We start from the raw sequence: 24,988 nt of genomic DNA on the forward strand, positions 1-24,988 counted from the left end.
TTAAATAATTTGGTACATGCTTGTTCCAAAACATGTTTTACATTGTCTTGTTCATTTAGCAGCATTATGCTGAAACAGTGTCAGACTAGAACAGTCTGCCTCCTCCCAGATGGTGTTATCATTAAACCTCGCTTTGGGCCTGACTACACACGCACGCACACACCGAATACTGAATAAGTGCCAAGTGGTGAAAAATATTGCCAATCATAATGAGGAATGATATGTAAGGCGTGCCAGGAAACAATGATTTGAGTAATCATGATGTGGTAAATAGCAGACATTAGTGATGGTTTAGATGGTTTAGACCCATATGGGCTCATATAGTTCTTTTTTTTTTGATGAAAGTTGCAGCTACCACAGTGTCATTCACCTCTGACATGATGGACATGATGCGATTTGCTTGATGACATATTTATCACTGAAATGCTAAAGATGACACCGGCTGTCTGAGAGAAGCAGCGATAAAAACGCTCATCATAGAAACAGAATGACCACATTTGTATGCAAGTCATCAGGAGATAAAACCAAATATACAACGAGCTTAATTGTTTGGAAAATGAGGGCCATACACACCACCGTTAAACTGAATCCACTGTTAAAAAACAAACAAATGATGATTTGTAATGTGATCGCTCTTATTGATCCACCCACAGACTCTTATTACTATTACACTTTTTTAGCATCTTTCAGCTCATTGTTTTGGTTTTTATGGACTGCAACTTGAATATTTTTCTTCTTGGTTTATATTATCTACCCAGCACCAAAGTTAGCACCTAGCTGGTGAACATAATGTAGCATGTTGTAGTTTTTCTGAGGAGTTATTGGAGACCAAGAGCAGAGCTAATATGAAAATTAATATTGGACTTACATTCATCAGGTAGCCAGAAACACAAGTCTGAACAAACAATTTAAAATGTTGGTTTTACTCTTCATGTTGACCTGCATGGTGGGAGACATAACTATGGGTCAGATTAAAGGTCACTGGAGGAAGATCAACAACAAAAGTCCTTTATATTAACAGTCTGCATGTGTTCCAGAGATCACTCAAGCGAAAAAAGAGACAAACTGACAGAAAGACAAACCCTTTCTCCTGTTTCTCTTTACAAATTGGTAGCTAAGACGATATTTTTGCTGATGTCCACTGGGAATGCCTCTGTAGAGCGCTGCTTTCCTTTCCTCTTTTCTCACGATGGAAGCTCACAGTGCTGTCAGAGAAGGGCTGCGCTTCCATGACAGCACTGTGAGCTTCCACCGGGAGCTTGGCAGTGTTTTAGCCTTCAGAGCTGAGCGCTAGAATTTCCACACAAAAAAAAAAACACAATGAGGAGTCATAAAAAGTGCATCTGTTTAGCAATGCTATCTAAATACAGAGGCATGTTTTGACACAGAGGCTAATACACTAATATTTGTCCTTTTGAAGTGCGTAATGGTAGCTGATTATAGGCTCGCATGGGTCTGTGCATGCTGTCTTATGCCCAGCAGTTATATGGCAAAGCTACCTCGCATTCCTCCTTTCCTTCATGCTCTTTCGTCTCTGTTTTGTCTCTGTCTGTCAGTTCTGCCGCCCTCCAACCCCACAACCCTTTGTGTTTGCTCTCCCTGAGGCATCCCTCTTTCATTTTGCATCTCTTTGCCTCCATCTGTCTCCCTGCATCCAGTCTCATTCAGCTCCTAACCCCCCTCCTTCTCTGTTTTTTTTTCTTTCATGCGAAAAACCCCCCTCAATTTAATCATTGACTTTTATGTTCTCTCTCAAACGTGTGTTTTTTTTTCTTACAGTGGTCCTATGGATTCTACCTCACTCACAACCAGGGCCAGAACGGCTTTGAATTCTTCTTCAAGACCAAAGAGCTGAAAAAGAAGTGGCTGGAACAGTTTGGCATGGCCATGTGAGTGTGTATTGTCTCTGAGTGCATGTGTATGGGTGTTTTTTTCATGTGTGACAGCAGTGATAAGAGTGCGTGTGTCTTTGTTGCAGCAGCACTTTGTCACAGCATAAAACACGCTGGCCGTCCTGTTCTTCAAGTTGGACCACTTGAGGATTTATGAGGGACACGGCACTGAGACACAAAGATTAGCAGGTCTCTTTAAAATACACTTAAACTGGACTGGAAAAGCTTAAGGCAACATAAAAAAGATAATTCATAGGACGCAATGTCACAATAGTCTGCTGAGTGCAGTATTGTATTTTTATGAGTATCCAGTGCTGACTTAAAAAAAACTGGTTAAATTGAATATAAGCATCACGTGTGTCACTCAATCAACCTGTTTGCATCCTGAACTGGATCCAAATTCAACTACTCTGACTGTCAAACTGATGCCAAGAATGATAAACGGAGCTGCAGTGTTTCACTTGTACAGTAAAGCCAAAAAAAGATGAATACAACAACTAACTGTCCCTCACTGTGCTGGCACATGCAAGCTTCCCTATTAATCACAAAAAAACAACAGTTCTTAAAGGATTAGACTGTGTGTAAACTCAAATAGTTTTAAAAGCAGGAGAAAAAAAAGAAAGAAGAGATTTTGTACTACAGGAAGGTTTGTGAAGATGTGGCTGAGCAGGAGGGGGTCCAGGATTAGGGCAGGAATCAATTCCCTCATTTTAAACCATGAAATAAAGCTGTAATTACAGTCACTTTGTTAATCAAAACCAAGAAGTGAGCAGGAATCTGATTATATAGGCGCAGAGAGGTATTTTCTTTTATTGTTGTTTTTAGGCATGAAGGCTGCTGATACCATATATTTTGTTCTAAAATTAAAGGAGCGCTCCAACTATTTTACACATCAAAATCAGTTTGTAAAAACTGGTCTGGGAGACACATTTATGAAGGAAATCCTGTGTTATTAATCTGAAAGTGTGGAGTTTGAAACATTTGGCACATCATGTCTAAAGAAAAGTGTTATGGGAAGTGTAGTGTTTTTGGAGCATTTTTTTTTTTAATTTTTTTTGGCCCATACAGAAGACTAAACATGGACATGTTGCCCTCTGCTTTTTCAACTCTGGGTCAATTACAGTGAAAATATATAGTATGTTCCAGCACCAAAGGGAAGCAACAGGCCTTAACAGGAAGTGAAGATGAGGATTAGGTAGATGAAGTCGAGTGTGAAGTGAGATTGCGCAAACAAGGGGTGTCGCTTGATTAACTTTTGGGGCTGAATTAACGAGCTGTGAGAATAGAGAGGCGCTACAAGACAATCACATGCTCCCCTGCGACTCTTAATAGCTGATCTGTGAACAGTTGCTTCCTCACATGTTGCCTTTATATCCGAGCCACCCACTGCTTTCTGCTCGACTGAGGCTCGGCAGCCACGAGGGGTAGGTATAGACACCGCTCTGCATACGGAGAGCGAGAAAATCCGAGCTCCAAGAACAAAAGACGAACTGTTGCAAGCGAGCAAAGACTTCATCCTTGAAAGTGAAGAAGAAGACTTTTAAATGAAGTCATATTGTATTTCTGAGCTTTCTGAATGTTAAAGTTTGGACAGCTTTTAAAGCTTTCAGCACACAGAAGAAGCAGTGGAGCTGTAACAAGCCTCTGACTCCAATGAAAAAAGGAGGGTTTTGAGGTCCAGTGCTCATTCTGTAGCTGTTATAAAGTTGCCACAGCAACATATTGAGGTCAAACAATCACCCATTATAAAAAGACGATCCTTTGTCTTGTCTCCTAGTTAACAACCATCTAAAAAGCTGATATATCAGCTGTTGACCGTAGATCTGTGTTGTTTATCCTGTTTTCTTAAGAACATTTTGTACAGAAATAGCATTATTATTAATAAAAAACCCAAGTAACAATGTCATAGTGTGTACCTATTATAATAGCAGAAAACAAAAGGAAGACCTCCTAAATTTCAAATAAACAACCTTTGTGCTAGAGGCAAACTTGGGCAAATTCTCTCGCTGTCTATGTCCCCAGGGGCCAAGAACACTTCTATGCTCGCTCCAAGAAAGCCTTGCCTGTCTTCTTGCAATTCTCTCCTCCCCACTTCAAAGAAGTATATCAGTAAAATGTTACTGTTGCAATGAAAGAGTTTGTTGCCTGCAATTATAAGAGAATTTTTATTTTTTTTTTAAATTTGCTTTGAAATTGACGTTTCATCAAAGAGCAAAGCTGTGACAGGAACCACACCGGCAGCAGGCTCTCATTTTCATTCATTCATTTGGACTCATCTGTAATTTGCAGAACAACCTACAGTGTCAGTTACTTTTTATTGTGCAGTTTATTCCAATTTATTGTGTGAAGATGCAGGAAAATAGTATAAAAGCACTATACTGATGTGATTGTTCCATCACCCAAGTTGCTAATACATGCTTTTACAGTTTATTGATCCCATCTGTGCCTACAGTATATATGATTTAGAGGACTTCAAATTATGTTTTTTGATATTTGACCTAAAGGCTTTACTTCTGGAGCATCATCATTGTCTTTTTTTTAAAATTATTATTATTTATTCCGTAGCTCACTGCAGTAAAAAAGCCTGAAATAGGAAGAGTGAACAAATGTTTGACCTATTTTAACATGATATGTATTATTTGTGAGTGCAGGTATGATCAATTTTAAAGATGCTCCGACGCTTAATATTTCAGTCAGCTGCCTAACAGCTGACACTGCATTTTTCATACAAAAAAGAAAAAAGAAAAAGAAAAAAAAGCAGATTTGCATTATCCTTTTGAAATGTGTGTTTATTGTTTGTCCTCAGGGTTTGATTTTCTGTCATAAGAAGTCATGAAAGAAATGCTCAAATTCTCCATGTCAGAGCAGAATCACAATGACGGGAGTTTTCAGTAAATACCTATTTTAAACTGCATTACCTGATGATAACATAAAGTCTATTACTGTCATAGACTCGTTTTTCAATCAAGCTTCAGCCCCTGGTTCATTTTTAAGATGCCCCTATTGTAGTAAGGACATCAACCCAAAATGTTATGCCTATGACAGCTCTATAACATATCCACATCCCAAGTTAGAGGGCTGGATGGTAGGTTTACCTTATTATCTTGGGTCTTCTTAATTTATTGTACATTTTCAGAGATGTTTAAATGTCTAAATTTACTCATTGGTGTTCCCTTACATGAAAAATGCAATAGCTCTAATGTCAGTTGTATTTCATGTCTTATTTAGATCCAACATTCGTCCTGAGGATGCAACAAGCAACCACCATGACTTTCACATGCACACCTTTGACAGAATCACCTCGTGCAATTCTTGCCACATGCTACTGAGGTAAGAGGCCAGTTATTATTCAAACACACACACACACACACACAGGCACACAGGCACAACGCTCTTCAAGGCTACCGTCAAACATAAAGACCGAGGACGAGACGCAGACCCTTTCCCTTCAAACAACTGTCATGACTCTTTTGAAAGACCTCCGCTCCTCCTATTCCTCTCCAGCGTACCCTGACAATCTATTCGTCACCTTCCCTTCAGTCCTCTCTTCCTCTGCACATGTGCCACAGTTACACAAAGTTTCTTTTGAATTCGCTGAATGGTATCGGCACCCAGAGGACTGCGCCTCATGGACTTTCTCACAGCGAGAACGACTGAGTGGTTTCACCTACCGAGGACGCTGAAGAAAAATGTCTGTCACACTTCAGCACTTCCTCAAGGCGACGGATGGGGAAAGGGGACAAGATTACTGCGCTGCGGATATACAGAGACAGGCGCTGAAACATTTTCTAAAGATATAAAATATAAGAAAACAAGAATCAAGCAGGGGAAGGTCTCATGAAGCACCTGGAGTGAAGTTTTCATGATCGTTCTTTCTTTGGGATATTTCATCGTGGCTACTGTCTGCAGCAGCTTTTAGATAACTTGAAAAGACAGAAATTCAACCTCTTATTTGAAGGCACAATATATGTCTCATGAGTCAAGATGTATATTACTTCATGTTATAAAATTTAAAGCAAAGCATTTTAGTGTATTTTTTAAATGTCTTAATTTAAATGCTTGCTTTAAATGGCTTGAACACACAGTTTCCGTCTCCTTTCCATAACATAACACACACACCTATAAGCTGCACAAAAAGCAGCAAGTACCTCCCATGTTAACGCCATGCTACTTTTCACAAAGAGGTTAAACAGTCAATTAGCAGGAGAGCTGAGCAAAGCAGCCTCTGCTTTCATGTCATTTTAATAAGGACCTGTGAGACGGGTATGGAAATGAGAGCAGATACTACACACTGCTGCTTTGTCCTTCACATACGTGTGTGCATGCATCTTTAATGCAAAAGGTATTTCACAGAGTATAAGTGTCTTCTTTACAGTATTTATTAGATATATGAGTATATGCATTTTTAGTGTTTTATCATTGTGGGTCATTTTAAAGTGAAACACCTCACTGGAGGTAATTTGACCTCTATACTACCTCCTTATCTTACCTGTGTTAATTGTGTTATTGCACTGTTGTCTGACTGTACTGTTATTTTGGTGCTGCTGGATTGGCCAAAGTACATTTTGTATGGCTTGAAATTAAAAATTGAAATGTGACACTGCTCCTTTAAATAAGAAAAATTTGCTTACAAGTTGTTATTCACCCTAAAGTGTCATAAAATGTGAGAACACACTTGGATCTGTGTCTTCCTTTAAGCATTACACTAATTTTCTATTCTTTGCACAGATATACTGTTCCCACTGTGTGTGTACTATAAAACAATCAATGTGATAAATCTGACTTTTTATCTGTCTGCAGGGGCATCTTTAACCAGGGCTACCTGTGCTCCAAGTGTGGTTTAGGTGCTCATAAAGAATGTCTGGGCCGACTGGGCCACTGTGGAAAAACAGGTAACATGTCACTGCTGCACTCACACACACACACACACACACACACACACACACACACACACACACACACATACAACCCAATTTAAGGTTATCACAATCATTCACTTTATTGCACAACGTCATACCAGTCACATCTAGTCTGCAACGATTCTTTCACTGAACAAAATGTTTTGGAGAGAGACATTAAAGCTAATTGTATAAGCACAACTGCACTTTTATAGCAGCGCTATGACAGGTGACACATAACAGAACATAAAAGCTGTTATACGAGTGTCTCGTGTGACTAATTTTGGGTGCAAGTCGGGTTTGTTTCACTGTTATTTAAAAAAACAACAACAACAACACAGTGTTATTGTGAACAAGGTTTTGCCAGGTGGAATTGTAAGAATTTTGTGTTGCTCCAAAGTATATAAAAATTTTAAACATGTCTGATTTTAACACGTCTTCCAACCAAGGTCATCCAAATGTTCGATCTATATATCTGATACCAGTTGAAAAGCTCCCCCGCTTCCCTGGGTGGTTTTGACACTTCAGAGCAGCTTAAAGGCAATGTCACTGTGTATCACTGTAGCGCTCCCCAAAGCTTAATGGTAGTTTTACTGAGGAGTCTTAAGAAACTCCAGACTATTTTTCTTTTTTTATTTTATTATGCCCCTGTTGTGTGTCTGTCACTCAGCTCCCTGTGCAGGAACACTGACAGCTCTGAGAGAAATGGAGGGAAAACTTTAAGACACGGAATGAAAAGAAGGCCTTCAGAAACCAGCTTAGCATGTCCTCTGCTTGTGCGATTGTGCGTGTGTGTGTGTGAGAGAGAGAGAGAGAGAGAGAGAGAGAGAGAGAGAGAGAGAGAGAGAGAGAGAGAGAGAGCGAATAGGTGGAAAAACAATATTCGCACTTTCTATTTGTGAAAGCTCTTTTAGGTCTTAAAAGTGCATGCACCAAAACTCTGCACAATGTTTTCACAGCCAAGAAAGCACGCAAGCTGCACAGTTACAATGTGCACACACTGTAACGTTGTGTGTCGCAATCTTGCATGCGTGTGTGTTTGTATTCCCTGTGGCAAGCTGCCAGCTCCTGTTGGACTGGGCATCTGTCACGATGCTATCAGGTCGCACAGGCAATAACGCCACTGCCAGGCCCACCTGGGCACACTGTGTACCTGAGTAGATTTGGGCGACACCAGCGGCAGGAGAGCTCAGAGCTTTGATGACAGGGATGTCGGCTTGAATTCCCCTTCTCATTACTCCACAAAGTATTCACCCTGTGCTGCAACAGGGATAAATGCAGGGGTGAGGACCAGTACTTAAGTACCATACGTATGGAGAAAAAAAAGTCTGAAACTTTACTTAGAGGAAAATTCAGAGAAGTACAAGTACACAAATACTTACTTGCTACTTCCTCTTAAGTCTGTGTTTCATCAAATCAGAGTTTTTAATTTTACTTTTCTTTGTTGCCCCATTTTTTACTTGTACCACAATGCATGCAGGGCTACACAACATGAACATACATACAATCACTGCATCATGGTATAGGGCGATATGTGTATGTACTTGTGTGAGTTGTGTGTGTGTGTCAGAGATAAGCTAATGTTTACCTGCATTTTGTCTTTGTTATCAGCTCACTTGACGTATGTTTGTGTAAGAGGTCAAAGTTCAGCTTAGGAACAGGCCAGCTGAGAGAACTGTGTGTGTGTGTGTGCGTACAGATACTGTAGGTACATTGTGTATATTCGTGTCTTTCTGCCAGCTAGTACATGTGTGTGTGTTCGGTGTGTGTGTGTGTGTTCAGTGTGTGTGTGTGTGTGTGTGTGTGAATGTAGAGGTATGCTAGTGTTTATGCAAGTGTTCTGTTTTTACAGGCATAGGGGTATGTTTGTGTGTGTATGCACAGGTGTGTGTATGTGAGTGTGAAGGGGGTGTAACCTGTTCCTCAGGGAGCCAATGAAAGAAACTGGTGGAGCAAAACCCACAGGTCTGCCCCCCCCCTCCCTCTTCACCCCCCTGCCTTGTTACCTCCTCTATCCTGGCTGTCAGGTAGTGGCAGCACAGCAAAACAAAGTGAACCACGGTCAGACACGAGCGTCTGCCTTCTCCACTAATGAGGGAGTGTTGCCTTGTACCGATGAGTGTGTGCAAGTGTTTGCGTGCACCCGCTAACCCGTCATTCACTATGCCTGTTCTCAAACTTCTTTCAGATCCTGGCTCCGTCAGAACTCAGGTGAGCCGCCGCTGTATGTGTATACGTGTGTATGTGCGTGTGCGCGTCCGTGTTGATGTGTATACTGTCTGCTGTTCGCCTCTTCTCCAAAGCTTTGCTGCACTTTGAAGACTGCTCTCTCCTGCAGCTATTTGCCAAGGAGACTCCAATTGACTTTACTTGCTGCAGCCTGTGTGATGGCAGAGACGAGAATGTTTTTGCAGATTTACCTCTTGAGTTGTCTCTCCTGTCTCTGAAACGTCATTGCTCACAAGTATCCCCAAACAGGAAAACAGACTGGGCTGTTTGCATTATACTTAACTTGTATATGTGTCTGTCAATGGTCATTTATTGGGATATGTTATATGTTAGTATAATCTATAATGATCCTAAATCATCAGGAAAAAACACAAACATGGGGTGAAATGGAGAAGCATTTCTATTGCTTTACTGGTGCAGTACAGTACTACTACAACTACTGTACTTTGAAGTGTTTTCTGTGCTCAGAAAGTGCTTAATGCAAAATGCAAACTTCATTGAGAATGGCATAGGTTGCAGCCTTTAGCTAACCAACTGCCCTGATGCCATGCATTTTTGATCAGATTCCACAAATATGCATCAATACAGCAAGTTCTAATGTAAATACTGTTTTTAGTGCCATACCTACAGTATAGATTATCCCATTGGCTTCATGCAGTTTTGTCAGACACACTAAATCCTTGTCATTTATTGAAGTGACCTGTGCATCACCTGCAAAAAATAGTAGTATTTTCCAATAAAAGTCACACCAGTTTTACTCTACAATCAGCACTGCTATCTGCAACTTTAAAACATTTCTTCTGCAGCAGGACCGCACAGCAGTTCACCTGCGGCGTCAGTACATGCAGTATGAGTTTTAATATGTTATATGCAGTGTCGTAAATGCCAGACTTACTGCATGTGGCCTGTATGAGGGAGATAGCAGAGCTGGGTTAAAATATTCATTCTGTGTGCAGCAGCAGGTGGGTATATCCATCTCATAGAGGTTGTACGTCTGAACATATTAATGTCACTGCAATACGGGTCAAGCTAATAATTGATTTAGTAAGTTATAAGCTATTAGAGGGGGATGGAGGGTGCGCTGACTGTGGATTTATTAGTGTGTTTAAGATATATATGCTTTCACCATGGCAGTGATTTGTGTGTGCCAGTGATAGAAAAACTGGTGAATGAACTTTTGATCACTGTCAGTTGAGGAAAAAATTAATAAAAGACCCCTGTGTCTATGTGCATGTGTGAGTGTTCGTGCCTGTGCCTGTGTGTAACTATCACTGTTTTTTGTTTTTTTTACAGGGCAAAGATCGAGACCCAGGTGAGAAATTCAGAACACAACACTACACCAGGCATCCTCCCACCTCCCACACAACCCTCGTTTCCTCCTCTCCCATCTGTTTTTGCTTACTAGAGATTTTTCTGTGCATAGAGACTACTGTTTCTAAGTCAATTAACCTGGCTTTGGCATGTAACCTAGACAACAGGTAAGGTGCACCAGTACTGTACATCAGGATGCTAAAAGTATTGCTTGACATTTGCTTCTAAAAGCACCATAAACCGTGTTGGATCATTGTTTATCCTGGTCAATTGGGGAATTTAGGGTTAGGGTTAGCAGCCAAAGTATAAGTATAAACATTGAGAATTTGATTTACTGTCATCTTTTACACATTGTAGGATTAATATCAAAGTAAGGTTGTCACCCTCCCCATGAACTCAGATTAGCAGATTTATATAGATCAATGTAATCAAATGATGTACTTTCCTCTATCAGGTTGTTTTTTTCAGGATTGCTAAAAGGTTTTCATGAATTGCTACCAGTGTCATCATTTTTTCAGGTATCAGATGTAACCTTGCTTTATCAAAGAGGAAGCTGCAGTCGTTTAAGTGGTTTTTATCATTGCAGCAGAGACTCAATCACAGACTTTGAAAGGCTCATGTAAACAGTTGAACCTGAAAAAAAACAAATCAGAGTGCATAAAATAGCTACTCTGTGTTTGTATAGTAAGCATTGCCGTTATATTTCTGCCTCTATCTGCTCTGTTGCTTTCTGTCTTTCAATCATTCTCCAGGAGAATATGACTAACGCACTGCATCCTTTCTAATTGTGTGTGTGTGTTTGCGTGTGTGTGTGTGTGTGTGTGTGTGCATACACTACACCGAGCGCCTTTAATCTCTCATAAACCTGGCTTCAGCACTCATTTTTCCACCCCTCCATCCATTATGCTGTAGAAAATCATTTCTGACTGAAGACGCATTAAAATCAATAGGCATTTGATTGCCCCGGCCCTTGGCGTTTCATAATATTTCGACGCTGCTCTCTTTGTCTGTTTTCAAAGGTGCACTAACACGTGGCTTGTCCTTGTGCGGATAGGAATGCAATTCATGCCCCCAAGACTCAATTCTCCATGGCCCTGCGTCTTTAGAAGTGCTATTCAGGCGAGCTAGCACATGTCAGACTGCCAGCCACAGTGCTGGATCAGAAGCAAGGCAGATATATATTGTAGATCTATTAGTTTTCAATACAGTGTTGTTGATTTCTCTATTACTTGGCTTTAGCTCTTCCCCTTTTTCATGCTCTCACTTGAATTTCTTTCCTTCTTATTTGTGTTCTTGGACAACACTGTCATGACACAATGCAGAGAAAGCAAATGCACATTAGATTTGATTGCACTGTGGATATGAGATATGAACTTGTGATTTGTTTGGCATGGGTGGGTGCCTCATAGCAGACATATTATAATTCAATTTCAGCGATTTCTTGGTGGATAATGGAATCAAAGTTGGCCATTGTTCAAAATCAAATAGTGCTGACGGAGGTCATTCCGGCAAACAAATTGCATTATTGAAAGTGTGCATACTATCAGCATGAATGTTGAGAAATAAATGGGGGCAAATTGCATCAAACATCTCTGAAGACAAAGCTGTGTTCATGCATTACATAGTGAAAAACAACAAAATAATGCTCGTGATTATTTATTTTAAATGTGATTAACACTGATTTAATTTTCTTAAAATTCCCTAATGGGGTTACAATATGGTATGCAGCAGTAAACACACAATGAAGCTCACTCCTGCTTATCTTTTATCTAAGAACTTGACCAGACATACACCACAGTGCACTGCTGCTTATCTGTACTGTGATAATGAAAAATGATTTGCAAGGGCAGTACACTGACAAGGGGTGTTTTGTATGTGTGTACACATGTCTCCTCCCTCTCATTACCACCTGTAATGGGGCCATGAATAGTTTAGTAGAGCAAAGACGCAGCTTTAGAATGACAAACATGTCCCTTTAGAGTTGAGGTCAAACACATATGCGCATAGACTTTTACAAATTCAGCCAGGTGTTCATGATTGAAGTAAGGACTTGAGTCAAAAAAGTTGTGGAGATCGCTCATGACTGACACTTGTCTGATTTATCAGACATAAAATATGTCATAAAAATACACATGATACTGCTTCACCTGACGACAGTGATCACATAAACAAACCGTGAAGGATTGACAGGTGCAAACACAATATCTATTTAACTGACAACTCTTGAGTTTATTTGTGCAAAGTCCGTGGGAGAGACTATTTTCTAGTCATCTCTACATCACCTGCTTAAAATTTCTGTCTGAGTTTAAGACGATCCTTCAGTTGCAGCCGAGAATATCTCAATTGTCTGCATAGATGAACAGGCATCGTTCATGGCTTAATTTTAAAAAATGACATCCATAATTGACCCATTTTATAGCCACTTTGCTAAATCCCATGGCCTTCAGCTTAAACAGCAGGATATCATGATCTACAGTGTCAAAGTCAAAGGTTTTTTGAAGTTCTTACATGACCATTCCACACAAATTGCCTTTATCAACCTCCAGTCCGATACAGTTTGTTAAATATAGAAGGCAATTTTCGTGGCATGGGATTTTCTGAAACCTGAAAGACTGTATTCAAATGATATACTGTGACTCAATAAGTATGTGATTATCTCTTCATATATAATCTTTTCAGTTCCCTTAAAAAGAACACTTAGAATTGAACCTGGTCAATAATTTTCTCCAACTGGTTCCCCTTCTTTATATAGAGGAATGACTCTTGAACTCTTGAGCTCTGTGGATACCTTCACTTGCTCTGTAGAAAGATTGAGTGAATGGGCAACAGCAGGTATAATAAACTCTACTGCATCCCTTAGGAACCCGGAAAGTGTATTATCTAAACCTGTTGCTTTATTGTAATTCAGTTCATTCAGCCTCTTAAGGACTGTATTAACTGTTATATTGTTAAAAGGAAATGAGCGAGCTTAAAGCCCACATTGAGAATAAAAGCTCTGTACCTGTGTTTCTAAAGACCTGAATGACAAGAGTGTTTGCAACTGATGTAAAGAATTCAAACCCTCTGCCACTTCACATTTAACTGATCTAACTTATTCACTTATTCACACAACTCTTCAATTCTTCTGTGAAAACCTAGTTCTTATACCATCATAATACAGTACACGAAGGTTGAAATGTTGATAATAATGTGGATTTTAATCACCCTTGTAGAGGCTCTCAGATCAATTAATGTCACTTTATTTCAAATTCATAACCCAAAGAGTAGATAATTACAAACATTAAAAAACAATACATTATCCATCTCACATAACACTGCCACTGTCAATTTTTAATTTCAGAAGATTTCATTAATTTTCATTTATAATTGATATGCTGTGGAACTGGCCACAAGCAAATAATGACAACAAACTATATGTTAATAAAGAAAAAGACTGAATCTTTGACGTGTTTTATGTAAATGAAATTTCCAAATTCAAGTTTCATCATCTTTGACTTGTGTTCTGTATACTATAGTCTGTCATTCATTGTAGTTCATGTTGTTGTATTCATATGTAACCCTTTTTTCAAACGGTGTCCTTGTCTCAGGTTTGCCCAAGATGGTGGTTATCAGGAACTACTTCGGTGTGCCGAGCCCCTCTTCTGGTCCAGCACTCAACATCCAGATAGGTGACATCATCGAATTAATCTGCGCCGACCTTCACTGCCCCTGGTGGCAGGTCAGAATTCCCTCTCTTAATCACTATTCCACAGACCCAAAAATGTATTTATTGTATCCAAATCTCTCATTTCCTCTACATACCGACACCTTATCCAACCCTTATCATGACTTTTTATTATATAATAGCGTTAGAGTGATGTATCACCTAAACTTTTGCCTTTTTATTATAAGGGAAGGTAATTTTGACAGTTCTTGCAAACAAGTTGCATGTGAAAATGAAGCTTATAGTATATATAGTGTCTGTACACACCCACGGACAGTTACACACAGCACACTACTTCTTATAAGGAAGTAAAACTCCCACACACACACTGGAAATGTTTGTTTTATGCAGGCAATTACTGTTATGTGACAACATGTGATTTGAACATCACTGCTGGAGGAAAGTTTTTTTTTTTAGATTTATACATTTATACATTTAAGGAGCTCTTCCTCCATGTGTGTGTATGAGGCTGAATAAAAGTCATCATAACAAATATAATAAGGTTGTACCTGAAGCATTCTTTGAGTCATACTGACATGCACATCTATAGTTTTATAAACAGACATGTAATGAAGAAGGTAACAAATCTCACAATGCTTAATACGAAACAGATAAAATAGATAAAGAATTCAATTAACCCTGTGTAAAAGCCTAACCGGAGGCAGCCACAGCAGCACAGTCTGTAAACATTCAATATCCATCACCTTTGTAGCCAGCAGACCATAATCATTTCTGTTCTGGGGTTGCGTGACAAATAGAATCGATCACTGTAATTTCATTTCATTCAATGGCAACCATCTGTTTACTCCATCACTGTTACCAGCTATAATCATTATTACAGTCTTAGCAAAGATGCAGCACAAAGCAGGGCTGTCCACAAGGTCTGATAAAATGTCCTGAGGTAGCAGTCATGTGTCAGGTGATGACCACAACCATCAAAACGGAACCTTATTTATCCAATGGAAACATTTCACAGTTCTTAAGTCCTGTAATAAAAAAAGGTTTGCAAAATTGGACTTGATAGGAGATAGAATAAAATATCTCCCACCAAGATTTTCAATGAAAGTCCATATGTCAAAATATTTTCACCAGCATTTCCTATTTTTGACTGAATAATTACGTGAATTGGTTTAACATGCCAACCCCGATTGTAAAAGCGTATTTGCACCCTGCTTCTTCTTAATAAATACTAAATAGGTATTTTGAGTAGTACATAATATGATATGACAGTGCTAAATTAGCCAAAGCTAATATACTGCTAATGTATAATATACACTGCACGCATGTTTATTGACTTCAGTTCATTTAGCAGCTCTAACAGCAGTAAAGCAATCGACTTTGATGGTTTTCATTTAAGAGGCTTTATTTTTATTTTTTTACTCTCAAGATTTTAATTACATAATAACAAATATTCATTTCTTTCCCGCTATGGAATCCATGACTGAATTATTGTCGCATATAAATCAAATATTGTGTCACTTCACATAGAATCAACCCTCAGTCAATTAGAAAGAGAAGGCCTCCAGAGAACCTCTATTTATATGGACTCCCCACTGTTGATAAATCAAGGCATTGAGCTTAAAGAGTCATCGCCATGGGAGGAATAAGAAACTCTCTTCCTGCCAGCCATTATTTCAACAATAGTTAACTAGGGCTGTAAATTTGCACTGCTCTGTGTTGCAAGCTAATTGTTTCTGAATTATGGAGACAGAGTCAGCCAGATGTACATAACGCAATTATCTCTCTGTGGTTTCAGGGCAAAATCCTGTCGACGAAAGAGGTTGGCTTCTTTCCAAGCGACGCTGTGAAGCCTTGCCCATGTGTAAGCAGCCTTTCCTTCTACACTGTCGCTACATCAGGGCCTGTTGTAGGGCTCTGTATTTGGCCAGTATTCACTAACAGTTCAGTGTCTTGAGGATAGCTGGGGATTTCTGATGGGGAAGTAAACTATTTTATCTGGCATGAGAAGAAAAAAACAGCCAATGGGTGTTTATGTTCCAAGCAACAAGGAACTTGGCTTGTCAGATGAGATACAGGTGGTTTAGAGTCTAATTCGCCATATCAATTTGAAGCAACAAATAAAACTATATCTTAAAAGCTACAAGAAAGTACTACTCACTAGAAAGCTGGAAGCGAGAACATTTTTTATCTTCTTTGCTGACTGAACAGTGTATTGGTTGCCTGTTTTTGTTTTAGCTTTTCTAAATCTCCTCTTCTCACCAGTGGATTGTCATGTTCCATTTGATAAAATGAAATTCAGACTATGTCCAGCTGCTTCAGGAATATGAGACATCTAGTAGATAATAAACTAGTATAACTGTCTCTACAATGTTGTAAAGATAAGAAAAGGTTAGATTAGGATGTTTTATTGGGGTTATAAAGTAAAAAAGCACCTGTTTTATTGCAGAGGAAAACATCTGCTCGAAAACTGTACTGTGGAACTGTTTACTCTAGTGATGTAAGTCATGTTGATGGTGGTTCAAGAAAATAACAAATTCACATGTTGACTTTTGCACTTTGCTCCAGGTCCCGAAGCCCGTCGATTACTCCACTCAACCTTGGTATGTTCATATACAGCTGTCTCAGCCTCAATGTATTTTGAATAGGAAGGTCAATGTCTTTACTTTAGCTGAAAAGAATCACGCTTTATTTGAACACAGCAAATATGGGTGTAAATGCATCCCAAATGCACAGATTTGCTTTGATAATCACAAAATGCACATTTATTTAATTTCACAATTAAGCTGCGCAGCTCTAACCTATATGTGCAAGCAAATAACTGTAGGAACCAATCACACAGAAGCTGAAAGACAGCCACCGATTTCACTTTACATTCCATAATAACCTCTTTAACCGCTGTGCAGGTTTGCAGGGCCCATGGAGAGGCTCCAGGCAGAGGCAGAACTCATCAACAGGGTCAACAGCACCTACCTAGTCCGGCATCGCAGCAGAGAGTTCACAGAATACGCCATCAGCATAAAGTAAGTCAGTCATTTTTATCAGGTCAATCAGTAGAGGTCGTACCTCAGAAACAGATAGCAACACTATCACAAAGACATTTCATGGATTTAATTAACATAAATTAAATATTATCATTCATAAAAGTGGCTTATAATTATTTACAATTCGTGCTCATAATAAGATGCATTTCTGTTATCTTGTTTTAATTAGAGGTTAATAACTTTTTTTTAAAAGCAAGAAGTAAAACTTTAAATGGTCAAAATAATCCAATTTATTGTCTTCCTCTTATGTGAGAGTTTTTCTGTCTGTGTGCAGCTACACAGTCTGCTAGATTCATCAGATGCTTTAGCCAAACCACAGTATTGACCAGATGAAAACTCCCGGCTATGCTACACAATCTGATGGACCCATTTATAGTTCCTTGAAGGATGATGTGCTCTCCCTCTGTGGCTGAGACAGTGATGACAGTGATTTGTGTGTGAAACTGACCAAAGCAGATGCTAATCATTGAGCAGGATCTCAGTTAAGCAGCATGTGATAGTATCCGTTATGGTTTCACCTCAAAGCTCACAAGAACAGTCTTAGCAGCTTGTAATTTGAAGCGTACAGCCATTGGAATCCTGGTAATGAAGGCAAAGCATTTTCTAGAACATCTGGGTGCAGTGTTTGTAACTTACCTTTAAATGGCAGCAGTGTTAAAGCAGGCAGTGAATCTCTGAGCAGGAACACTTTCCTCCACAAGGAGCCAGAACGCTTCTCTGTGAGCAATAGAAAAAAATTCCTTGAGACTTCATTTAGCTTTCTTTTTTTTAAAGCATCCTTCTCTCTCTCACGAAGGACTGCTTGTAGTGCCTTCAAGTTCCTTCTCAGTTGAAGTCTTAATTGCTTGTTACACAAAGGCGCAGTGCTCTGAACAGAGCAGAAAACGACTGTAAGACTGTTCAAGGTTGTTAAAACCTCACCATAAAAGAGAGAAGCAGGATAGAAAAAGAAGCCTACATAGCTGTGGGAACGACATTTAAAGAATTACTCACGATTGGAAATGCCCTCTTCTTCATGTCCTTTTTCTTATAGTTTGAACTGGCAGAGGATGTTTGATGATTGTGTCCAATTGGCCAAGAGACCCTGGCATTTTAAATTAACTGTATCCCCCTAAAATGGCACATAAAGCAACTGTGAGTTTGAAAAAACAAAAAAGATTGTTTAATGGGTGTAAGTCCAACATACACTTTCCTTTTAGCTCCATTTTGGTTTCCATTGTCTCTTGAGGAAAATATGTATCTTTCTCTTTAGCTTCTAAATAGCCAATTTAAGGCATTTCAATCTTAAATTGAGCTTTCTGAAAGCTTATGGTGGTCACAGGTCCATGTCATTCTTACTAAGTTAAATCCAACCCAGGACCCAACTCCTGCTGTGTCCAAATTACATTCAGTTTAATTTTCTCATGTAGGGTCCTCTTGTATTGGCTGGAGTGTCAACAATACCAGGGACTAAGAATGCAACATTCACTCACTAATTTCCTTTTTTTTAAATACTTTATTGACATAAATATATTTACTTATGTCCATACTGGATTCTTAAACCCGTAATCTGTCATGTTTTAGCTGTGATAGTTATAATTGTGAGAACTTGAATTGTCAAAATATGAGAGTCAAGAGTAGAACAAGACTGTGCTGCTTTTCACCACAGTTTTCACTGATTTCTACTAAAACATTAAACATTAAAATCCTATAATCACATAAAAATTCTACACAAAGTGAGAACAGGAACAGGAACAAGCAGAAAGCATCATCATCACTTACAAAACAAGACATCCAGGTTTCTGCCGCTCTGTCCACAGCTTGTACTCCTCCAGCTTCAGACCACCATCAGCCACTCTGTTAATGCAAACACAACAATGTGTGTGTGGGGTGCTGGGCGGTTACATGCATGCGCTCTCACTTTCTCCACTTTCTGACCACCCATCATTCACGTGTCACAAACCTTTGGGACCCTATGCATTACAGCGACGGCCGTGCTCTCCACAGGGGCCAGGGGCCGGCCACCGATCGATGGCGGTGATCAGAGAGGGAAATTACACTCATAACTTATTCAATGGCCCACAGGTACAACAACGACGTGAAGCACATAAAGATCCTGACGAAGGAGGGCTGCTTCTACATCGCAGAGAACAAGAAGTTCAGGAGCATATTAGTGAGTCTTTTCAGCCTGTTTTATTTTATTTTTTTATATTCCACCACTGCAATTCATAAATAAATCATTGCGTTCGCTTAATGAAGTGTCAAAACCTGAATTTTATTTTAGCAGTGTGCACAAATATAGCCATGATTAGAGACGTGTTTATACTGGCCTAAGGGCTTCAGCATTATAGATAAGTCCAGTGAATATTGGAAAGGCTCACCAGTTTTATTCATGCTAGGACTGTATTTTCTGTTTCTCAGATTTGCTATAGGAATATTGTTGTGTTTTCAAAGATTATTTTGATAACCTTTAATTTCAAACTTAAAAAGTTCTCTCCAATTGCTGTAATTCAACTTTATACTGCTGTATCTTTTGTAACCACATGATATTTCAGCTATTTCACGCCTACAACAGCTTAAAAGCAACGGGTAATAACAATATTCCATTTTTAAACAGATTCTCTGTGATTTGACAGATATGCAAATGATACAGATGTTTCTTGAATATATTATAAAAACTGTCACAAGAGCAAAAAACAAAAAAACAAAAAGGCATTTATGAATGTGTCATGAAGTAAACATTTATGCAAATACTTGCATATCTTTTATTAGTTTGCTTAATTGGGTGTATGTGTGTTTGTGTGTGTGTGTGTGTGTGTGTGTGTGTGTTTGTGTGCGTGTCCAGGAGCTGATTGAGTACTACAAACACCACTCCCTGAGAGAAGGTTTCAGGAGTCTGGACACAACGTTGCAGTTTCCTTACCGGGAACCAGAGAATGCTGCTATGCACCGCATCAACCGGTTGGGTGGCAACAGTGAGTACACATGAGGAACACATAAGTTACATCTCCTAACGTAAAAAATAAACAGTGTAAAAACTACCCCAAAAATGATAAAATGATTAATATATTCCTTAAGACTGAAGTACTGGTAAAGAAGTATGGATATTGAGAACTTAACAACTTTTACATCCTATATTTGTATGTCTAGCTGATGATGCATACTGTAGCATTCTAGACTAAAACAGGGCTCAGTATAGTTTTAGCTTTCTTCTTCTTTTTCAAGAATATTTTTATCATATAATTATTGGGTTCATTAAAAGCAATACTTGGATGAAAAGACCCCCAATTTGTATATAGTGGTAGTGTATAATAATGGATGTAGCCACTGTAATGTCACTTATTGGTTTGTAGACTTCTGTTATGCATAACTTTAATCCTTAGTAAAACATTTAAATGGGTATATTATTTAAATATTCACAACCTGTAAAGCTGTGAAGAAATTAGCTGTAAAGACCAAAATCAGGCTGCAAACAAGTTTATTTCTAAAGTTGGCCATTTTAATATGGGGGTGTGTGGGGATTTACTCACTTTTGTAGCCAGCCCCAAGTGGCCATTTGTGGAACTGCAGTTTTTGGCCCTTCTGTCTTAGCTGCATTTTTCAGGCCTGGATGTTGCCAGTTGGTTTTCATGCATTGACAGTCGGTGCCAAGAAATGTAGAAATTTAAGGAGATCAAAATAGAAAACAAATATGGATGTAATCAATATAGGTTTCAAATTATTTAACAAAAAAGCTGCCTAGCAATGTTTTATGAGTGAGCAAAAGTATTCAACAAGTTTATCAGCCCTTAGGGACACAGACAGTGCAGTTCTAAACCTCAGATGATTGTCACATATGCTGTCAGCTAGTCAGCATAAGCAGATTTTTTTCAAACACATTCAAGTCAGTAAAGTAGTCTGTGTGATCTGACACTCTGCCGATCATTCATACTCCATTTGCTCTTAATAGTTCCTGCTCTGACCTGCAAAACGCTGCTGTTACTGGCTCTGCTGATTTCCGCCCACCACTGCAGCCGCCTGCTCTATTTTCTTATCTGTCATCCTTTCCAACTCTCTCGCACACCGCCTTAATTCACTCGGGAGCATCTTCACAGCCTTAAAAGACCCGCATAGCTATTTGTTGTTAAAAACGCTTCAGTCTGCTCTGATGTTAATTGTTTTTGACTGAACTGTCAAACGGTGGTTGCAGAATCTACTAAGCATGTTATTAGATTTGATAACACACTCTGGCCGATTACTAAAGATCAGATCAATTTGAGTTTCGGGGGAGTGAAATAATGTGGACGAACCTTCAATGAGTTAACCAAAGTCAAGACCACTTACAATGTCAGTTATAGTGTCATCAGTTAATTAATTTAAGTGATATAATCCTTTATTAGTAACTTTGAAATCTAAAATGTGTGTTATACATTTAATGTTTTATTACAATATCATCCATAAAAGATTGACTAAGTGATGATTACTGGTTACTAATTGACTAAGTGATAATTACTCGTTAATACAATAATGCAATATTATTGAACCATGAACTTAATAGATGATGTTACTTAACTTTTGATATCAGAAAAGAAGCTCTCCAGCAGAATGTTGCTATGTTTCAGCTGTTAGCCTGCCTCACCACAAACAATAGTTTATACTTCAGACAGACAAAAATTAGTTAGTTAGCATTATGCTGTTACACTACCAGAATTTGTCACAGCACTCTGTTCCTCTGGATGTTGTGCTTTGCTGTCTGGCAGTTACTGGGGTGAAGATTTCAGCTGTGTGATTTTTCTTTTAGTTGTATTAGAGTGAGATGTGTGTTTTGTTACAAACAAACCTGGCAACACCTCAATGTAAAGCAGCTGTTGTCTCCAAATCCAACGCCAGAACTGCACTTGAGCTGCATTTGAAGGCAGCACATGGATGATTATTTATGCATGCAGCTGCTGTTCCTTCTTAACTCTGCGACTTTGTCAGTCATTACCCGTTCTAACCTGATTCCTCTCAGCATTCGGGTGTTAGAGATGTTATTTATCAGAGCTAATGAAGCAGAACATAACACCCAGCGAGGTGCTTTTCCTTTCTGACTTGGAACTTAACAGGTGCGGTGCGTGTAACTTTGAACTGAGATTTTAATGAGTCGATTTTTTGTGTTTGAAGGAGAACAACAGACAAAACAGCAGAGCACTGCCAAACTGACTATTCAGGAGTGAATATAAACATTTTTGTGACAACACTATAGTTTTTTCTGAATGTGGTTGACAACAATTCTATTGAATTATGTAATTTAAAGGTAGGAATGAGGGGTTAAAGGTGTTTTTAAAGAGCACAAGGGCGAAAGAGTTTATTTTAAGAAAAAAGGCTTTCGATATGACTTCTGTTATCCTTTGTTGTATTGCTGTGAAAGGCTTGGCTGATAATGTCAGGTGGGAATAAGGTTGAAAAACCATCAAGAGAGCTTTAAAGACTGGGTTGACTGTCTGCCACCTCCAAAACCAAAGTAGAAAGTGCTGTTCGCCCTGTAAAACATCCATGTACACCCCACACGCTGCCATTCCCAAGCTGAATGTTTCAAGCAATGCCAGAAGAAAAGGTATTAAACCCAGTGTGTGAGCCAAGCAAAGCAACATCGCCTATCAGTCGGTTAATGGAAAATTTATGACTTATCGCAATCAGTGGTGAAATGAGGTTTCATTTGAACCCTGTGTGCCACTGCATGCACAAGACAAAAGAAAAAGTCCCTGGCTTGCTGACGAGCTCATTCCGAGCAGGAGGAATGTGAACAGATTGTACAGAGCTGTTTGGTTGTTCAAAACACAAGTCGAGACAGCTCCAATCCAAATTTGTTTTGTTCTGGTGTGGTCCTCTGTCTTGTGGGCTGCCTCCTGATGTGCAGACTTCATTTCCCTCTTTCACTTTTATATGATTTTTTGTTTTGATATCCGTCCTCCTCAAAACACTGCTGGGAGACTGCTAATTAATTTTTGCTTTTGTTTAATGTTTTGTTGGACAGCTTTGCAGAAGGCAAGACTGATTGATTGATAGTCTTTAACCGACACGGTGAACCACAATAGAACCAATACTCATGTTAACCCAAAATATAAATTAATATGTGTCTGTGGAACAATCTCAGCTGACAGCGTCCGTGGGACTTCAGGTTGCTGATTGGATTTTAACTCATCTCCACTCTCTTGAGTGCGGTGATACAATGTGATATGTGTGTGTGTGTAGTCTCGGCCGTAGTCTCCTCTATTAGTCAACCAGCTCACATTGTGTATTCCAGTGTGGTCCACAAATCAGATTTTGCAAAAATGAAGCATGAAATGCTGCTGGTGTTTTGGTGGCTGTTTGAAGTGGAGGGCGATCCCTCTTCATATTGCTCGTACCTAGACGCCATTAGGGGCTGCTGAGCTGTCTCTCAGTGCGCTGATTAGTATTCATTTTAAAAACCACTGGAGCTCTGCTCTCCTTACAGCATATCAATAACCCAGGCCAGTTAACTTGCCAACAGTATTGTTGGGAGCGGCATATTTTTCATAAAGTTTGGGCATTTATCTGCCATTGTGGGGATGAGATTTTCTCTTCCTAGTGGCAGAAATGTTGGCTCCTGTGTAATGATGCAGAGGTAGACCTGTGTTGCCGTGTAGCCACAATGATTTTTTATGTCTGTATGTAATGTATTTGAATTAGAGCTGCCCAGATAGATAATGGCTATGTCAGATAATATGACAATCAGATTATAATCAGCTTTGTTCACCCGTTATTTTTTTCTAGACAAAATCATCCATTGGCATCCATTCTGCTAACTGCTTTTATTTCATTTCTACTGCAAAGACACTTTTTAGCATCAGCATTTTCTCCCTACAGTACTTCAGACATAACTTGTTATGTTGACAGTCCAAAATAACCGAGTACAGAGGCTCTCAAATCTGTCCATGAAAACTAATAAAAAACTAAAAGTTTCAGGGTTAGAGGTTCCATTCCCCAGAGCAAGGCACTGACACTGCCAACTCTTCGACAGTGCTGGAATGGGATCAATGCCTGCAGCCTCTTCCCTGCCAGTAGAAATTGCAGAAGACAGATAGAAATACAAATGCAGTCAGCCTCCAGTGGGTTATTTCTCAAGTTGTTAGCAAGATAAAGGCACAGTTAATCTTTGTGAAGAAGAGACAGCTGCACTGTGGACATCGTAAGGTGCAAAATGACTACATGCAAAGACAGTAACCATACAATTAAGAACTATAATAATGAAATATAGCAACGTCACTGATAAGCTTGTCAAGTTGAGCGTGTCTGTCAGAGGAACTTTGTGCAGGAGATGTGCATATCTGCGGTTGCGGCTGTATTACAAGTGGATGATTGTCTTTATAAATATGCAAATAGAAGTCTATTCCCTATGCTGTAATTGTGAACTACACTGCATGTTCCTCCCAATTAAATGCGCAAGTGAAGATGTCGTCTCTCATTAATGATGCAGAAATCCTTTTGGCAAATTAGAATCACGACGTGTCATCACTCCACGTTGTATGGTGCGTATTTGTTTGGGATCGTCAAAATGGGGAAGTTTGACCTTTAATTTGACCTTTAATTTACAATTTTATGGAAATGAGACAGATGTTGAGTGAACTTACTGCCATATCAGACCTGTGACTTTTTTTGTGACCTACATATCAGCTTCTTTTTTTAACTGGACTGACATTTGAGAAGTGAGATGCTTTCAATATTTGCATCTTGTTTGAGATAAAAATGCAGATTTGTAAATACAGTGCCCCCATTAGGCCAGACAGTATAAACACTTAAACAATGAATATGGAAATGCTAGTGCATTTACTAGAGGCTGTGTGGAAGAAGTAGTCTACACTCGCTAGAGCTCCTGTGCCTGTCGTCATTTATTTTTGTATCAAACTGCAACTGTGTTCTTTATACCTCTGAAAAAGGCTCAGAGTTGGTATTTTTAAAAACATGTTTTTTTTTCTTCTTTGCTTCTCTCTC

The 24,988-nt window shown here is 39.1% G+C and overlaps 1 protein-coding gene across 2 annotated transcripts in view; it reads left to right on the plus strand.

Annotated features, from left to right (window-relative positions):
* The window catches only part of LOC128382404 (guanine nucleotide exchange factor VAV3), an 85,631-nt gene that overhangs the window by 56,923 nt on the left and 3,720 nt on the right, over positions 1-24,988 (plus strand). Inside the window, exons 15-24 of one of the 2 annotated variants that reach the window (XM_053342392.1) lie at positions 1,780-1,889; positions 5,121-5,222; positions 6,693-6,800; positions 11,243-11,280; positions 13,918-14,048; positions 15,790-15,855; positions 16,560-16,594; positions 16,898-17,014; positions 19,100-19,187; positions 19,860-19,989. In XM_053342392.1, the coding sequence (XP_053198367.1) occupies positions 1,780-1,889; positions 5,121-5,222; positions 6,693-6,800; positions 11,243-11,280; positions 13,918-14,048; positions 15,790-15,855; positions 16,560-16,594; positions 16,898-17,014; positions 19,100-19,187; positions 19,860-19,989 (925 nt within the window). Of the gene's footprint in view, positions 1-1,779; positions 1,890-5,120; positions 5,223-6,692; positions 6,801-8,981; positions 9,002-10,312; positions 10,332-11,242; positions 11,281-13,917; positions 14,049-15,789; positions 15,856-16,559; positions 16,595-16,897; positions 17,015-19,099; positions 19,188-19,859; positions 19,990-24,988 lie in introns of those variants that run through there. The other variant, XM_053342391.1, reaches the window with a different exon arrangement.

This window comes from Scomber japonicus, chromosome 21 (assembly GCF_027409825.1).
Source record: "Scomber japonicus isolate fScoJap1 chromosome 21, fScoJap1.pri, whole genome shotgun sequence".
Lineage (NCBI taxonomy): Eukaryota > Metazoa > Chordata > Actinopteri > Scombriformes > Scombridae > Scomber > Scomber japonicus.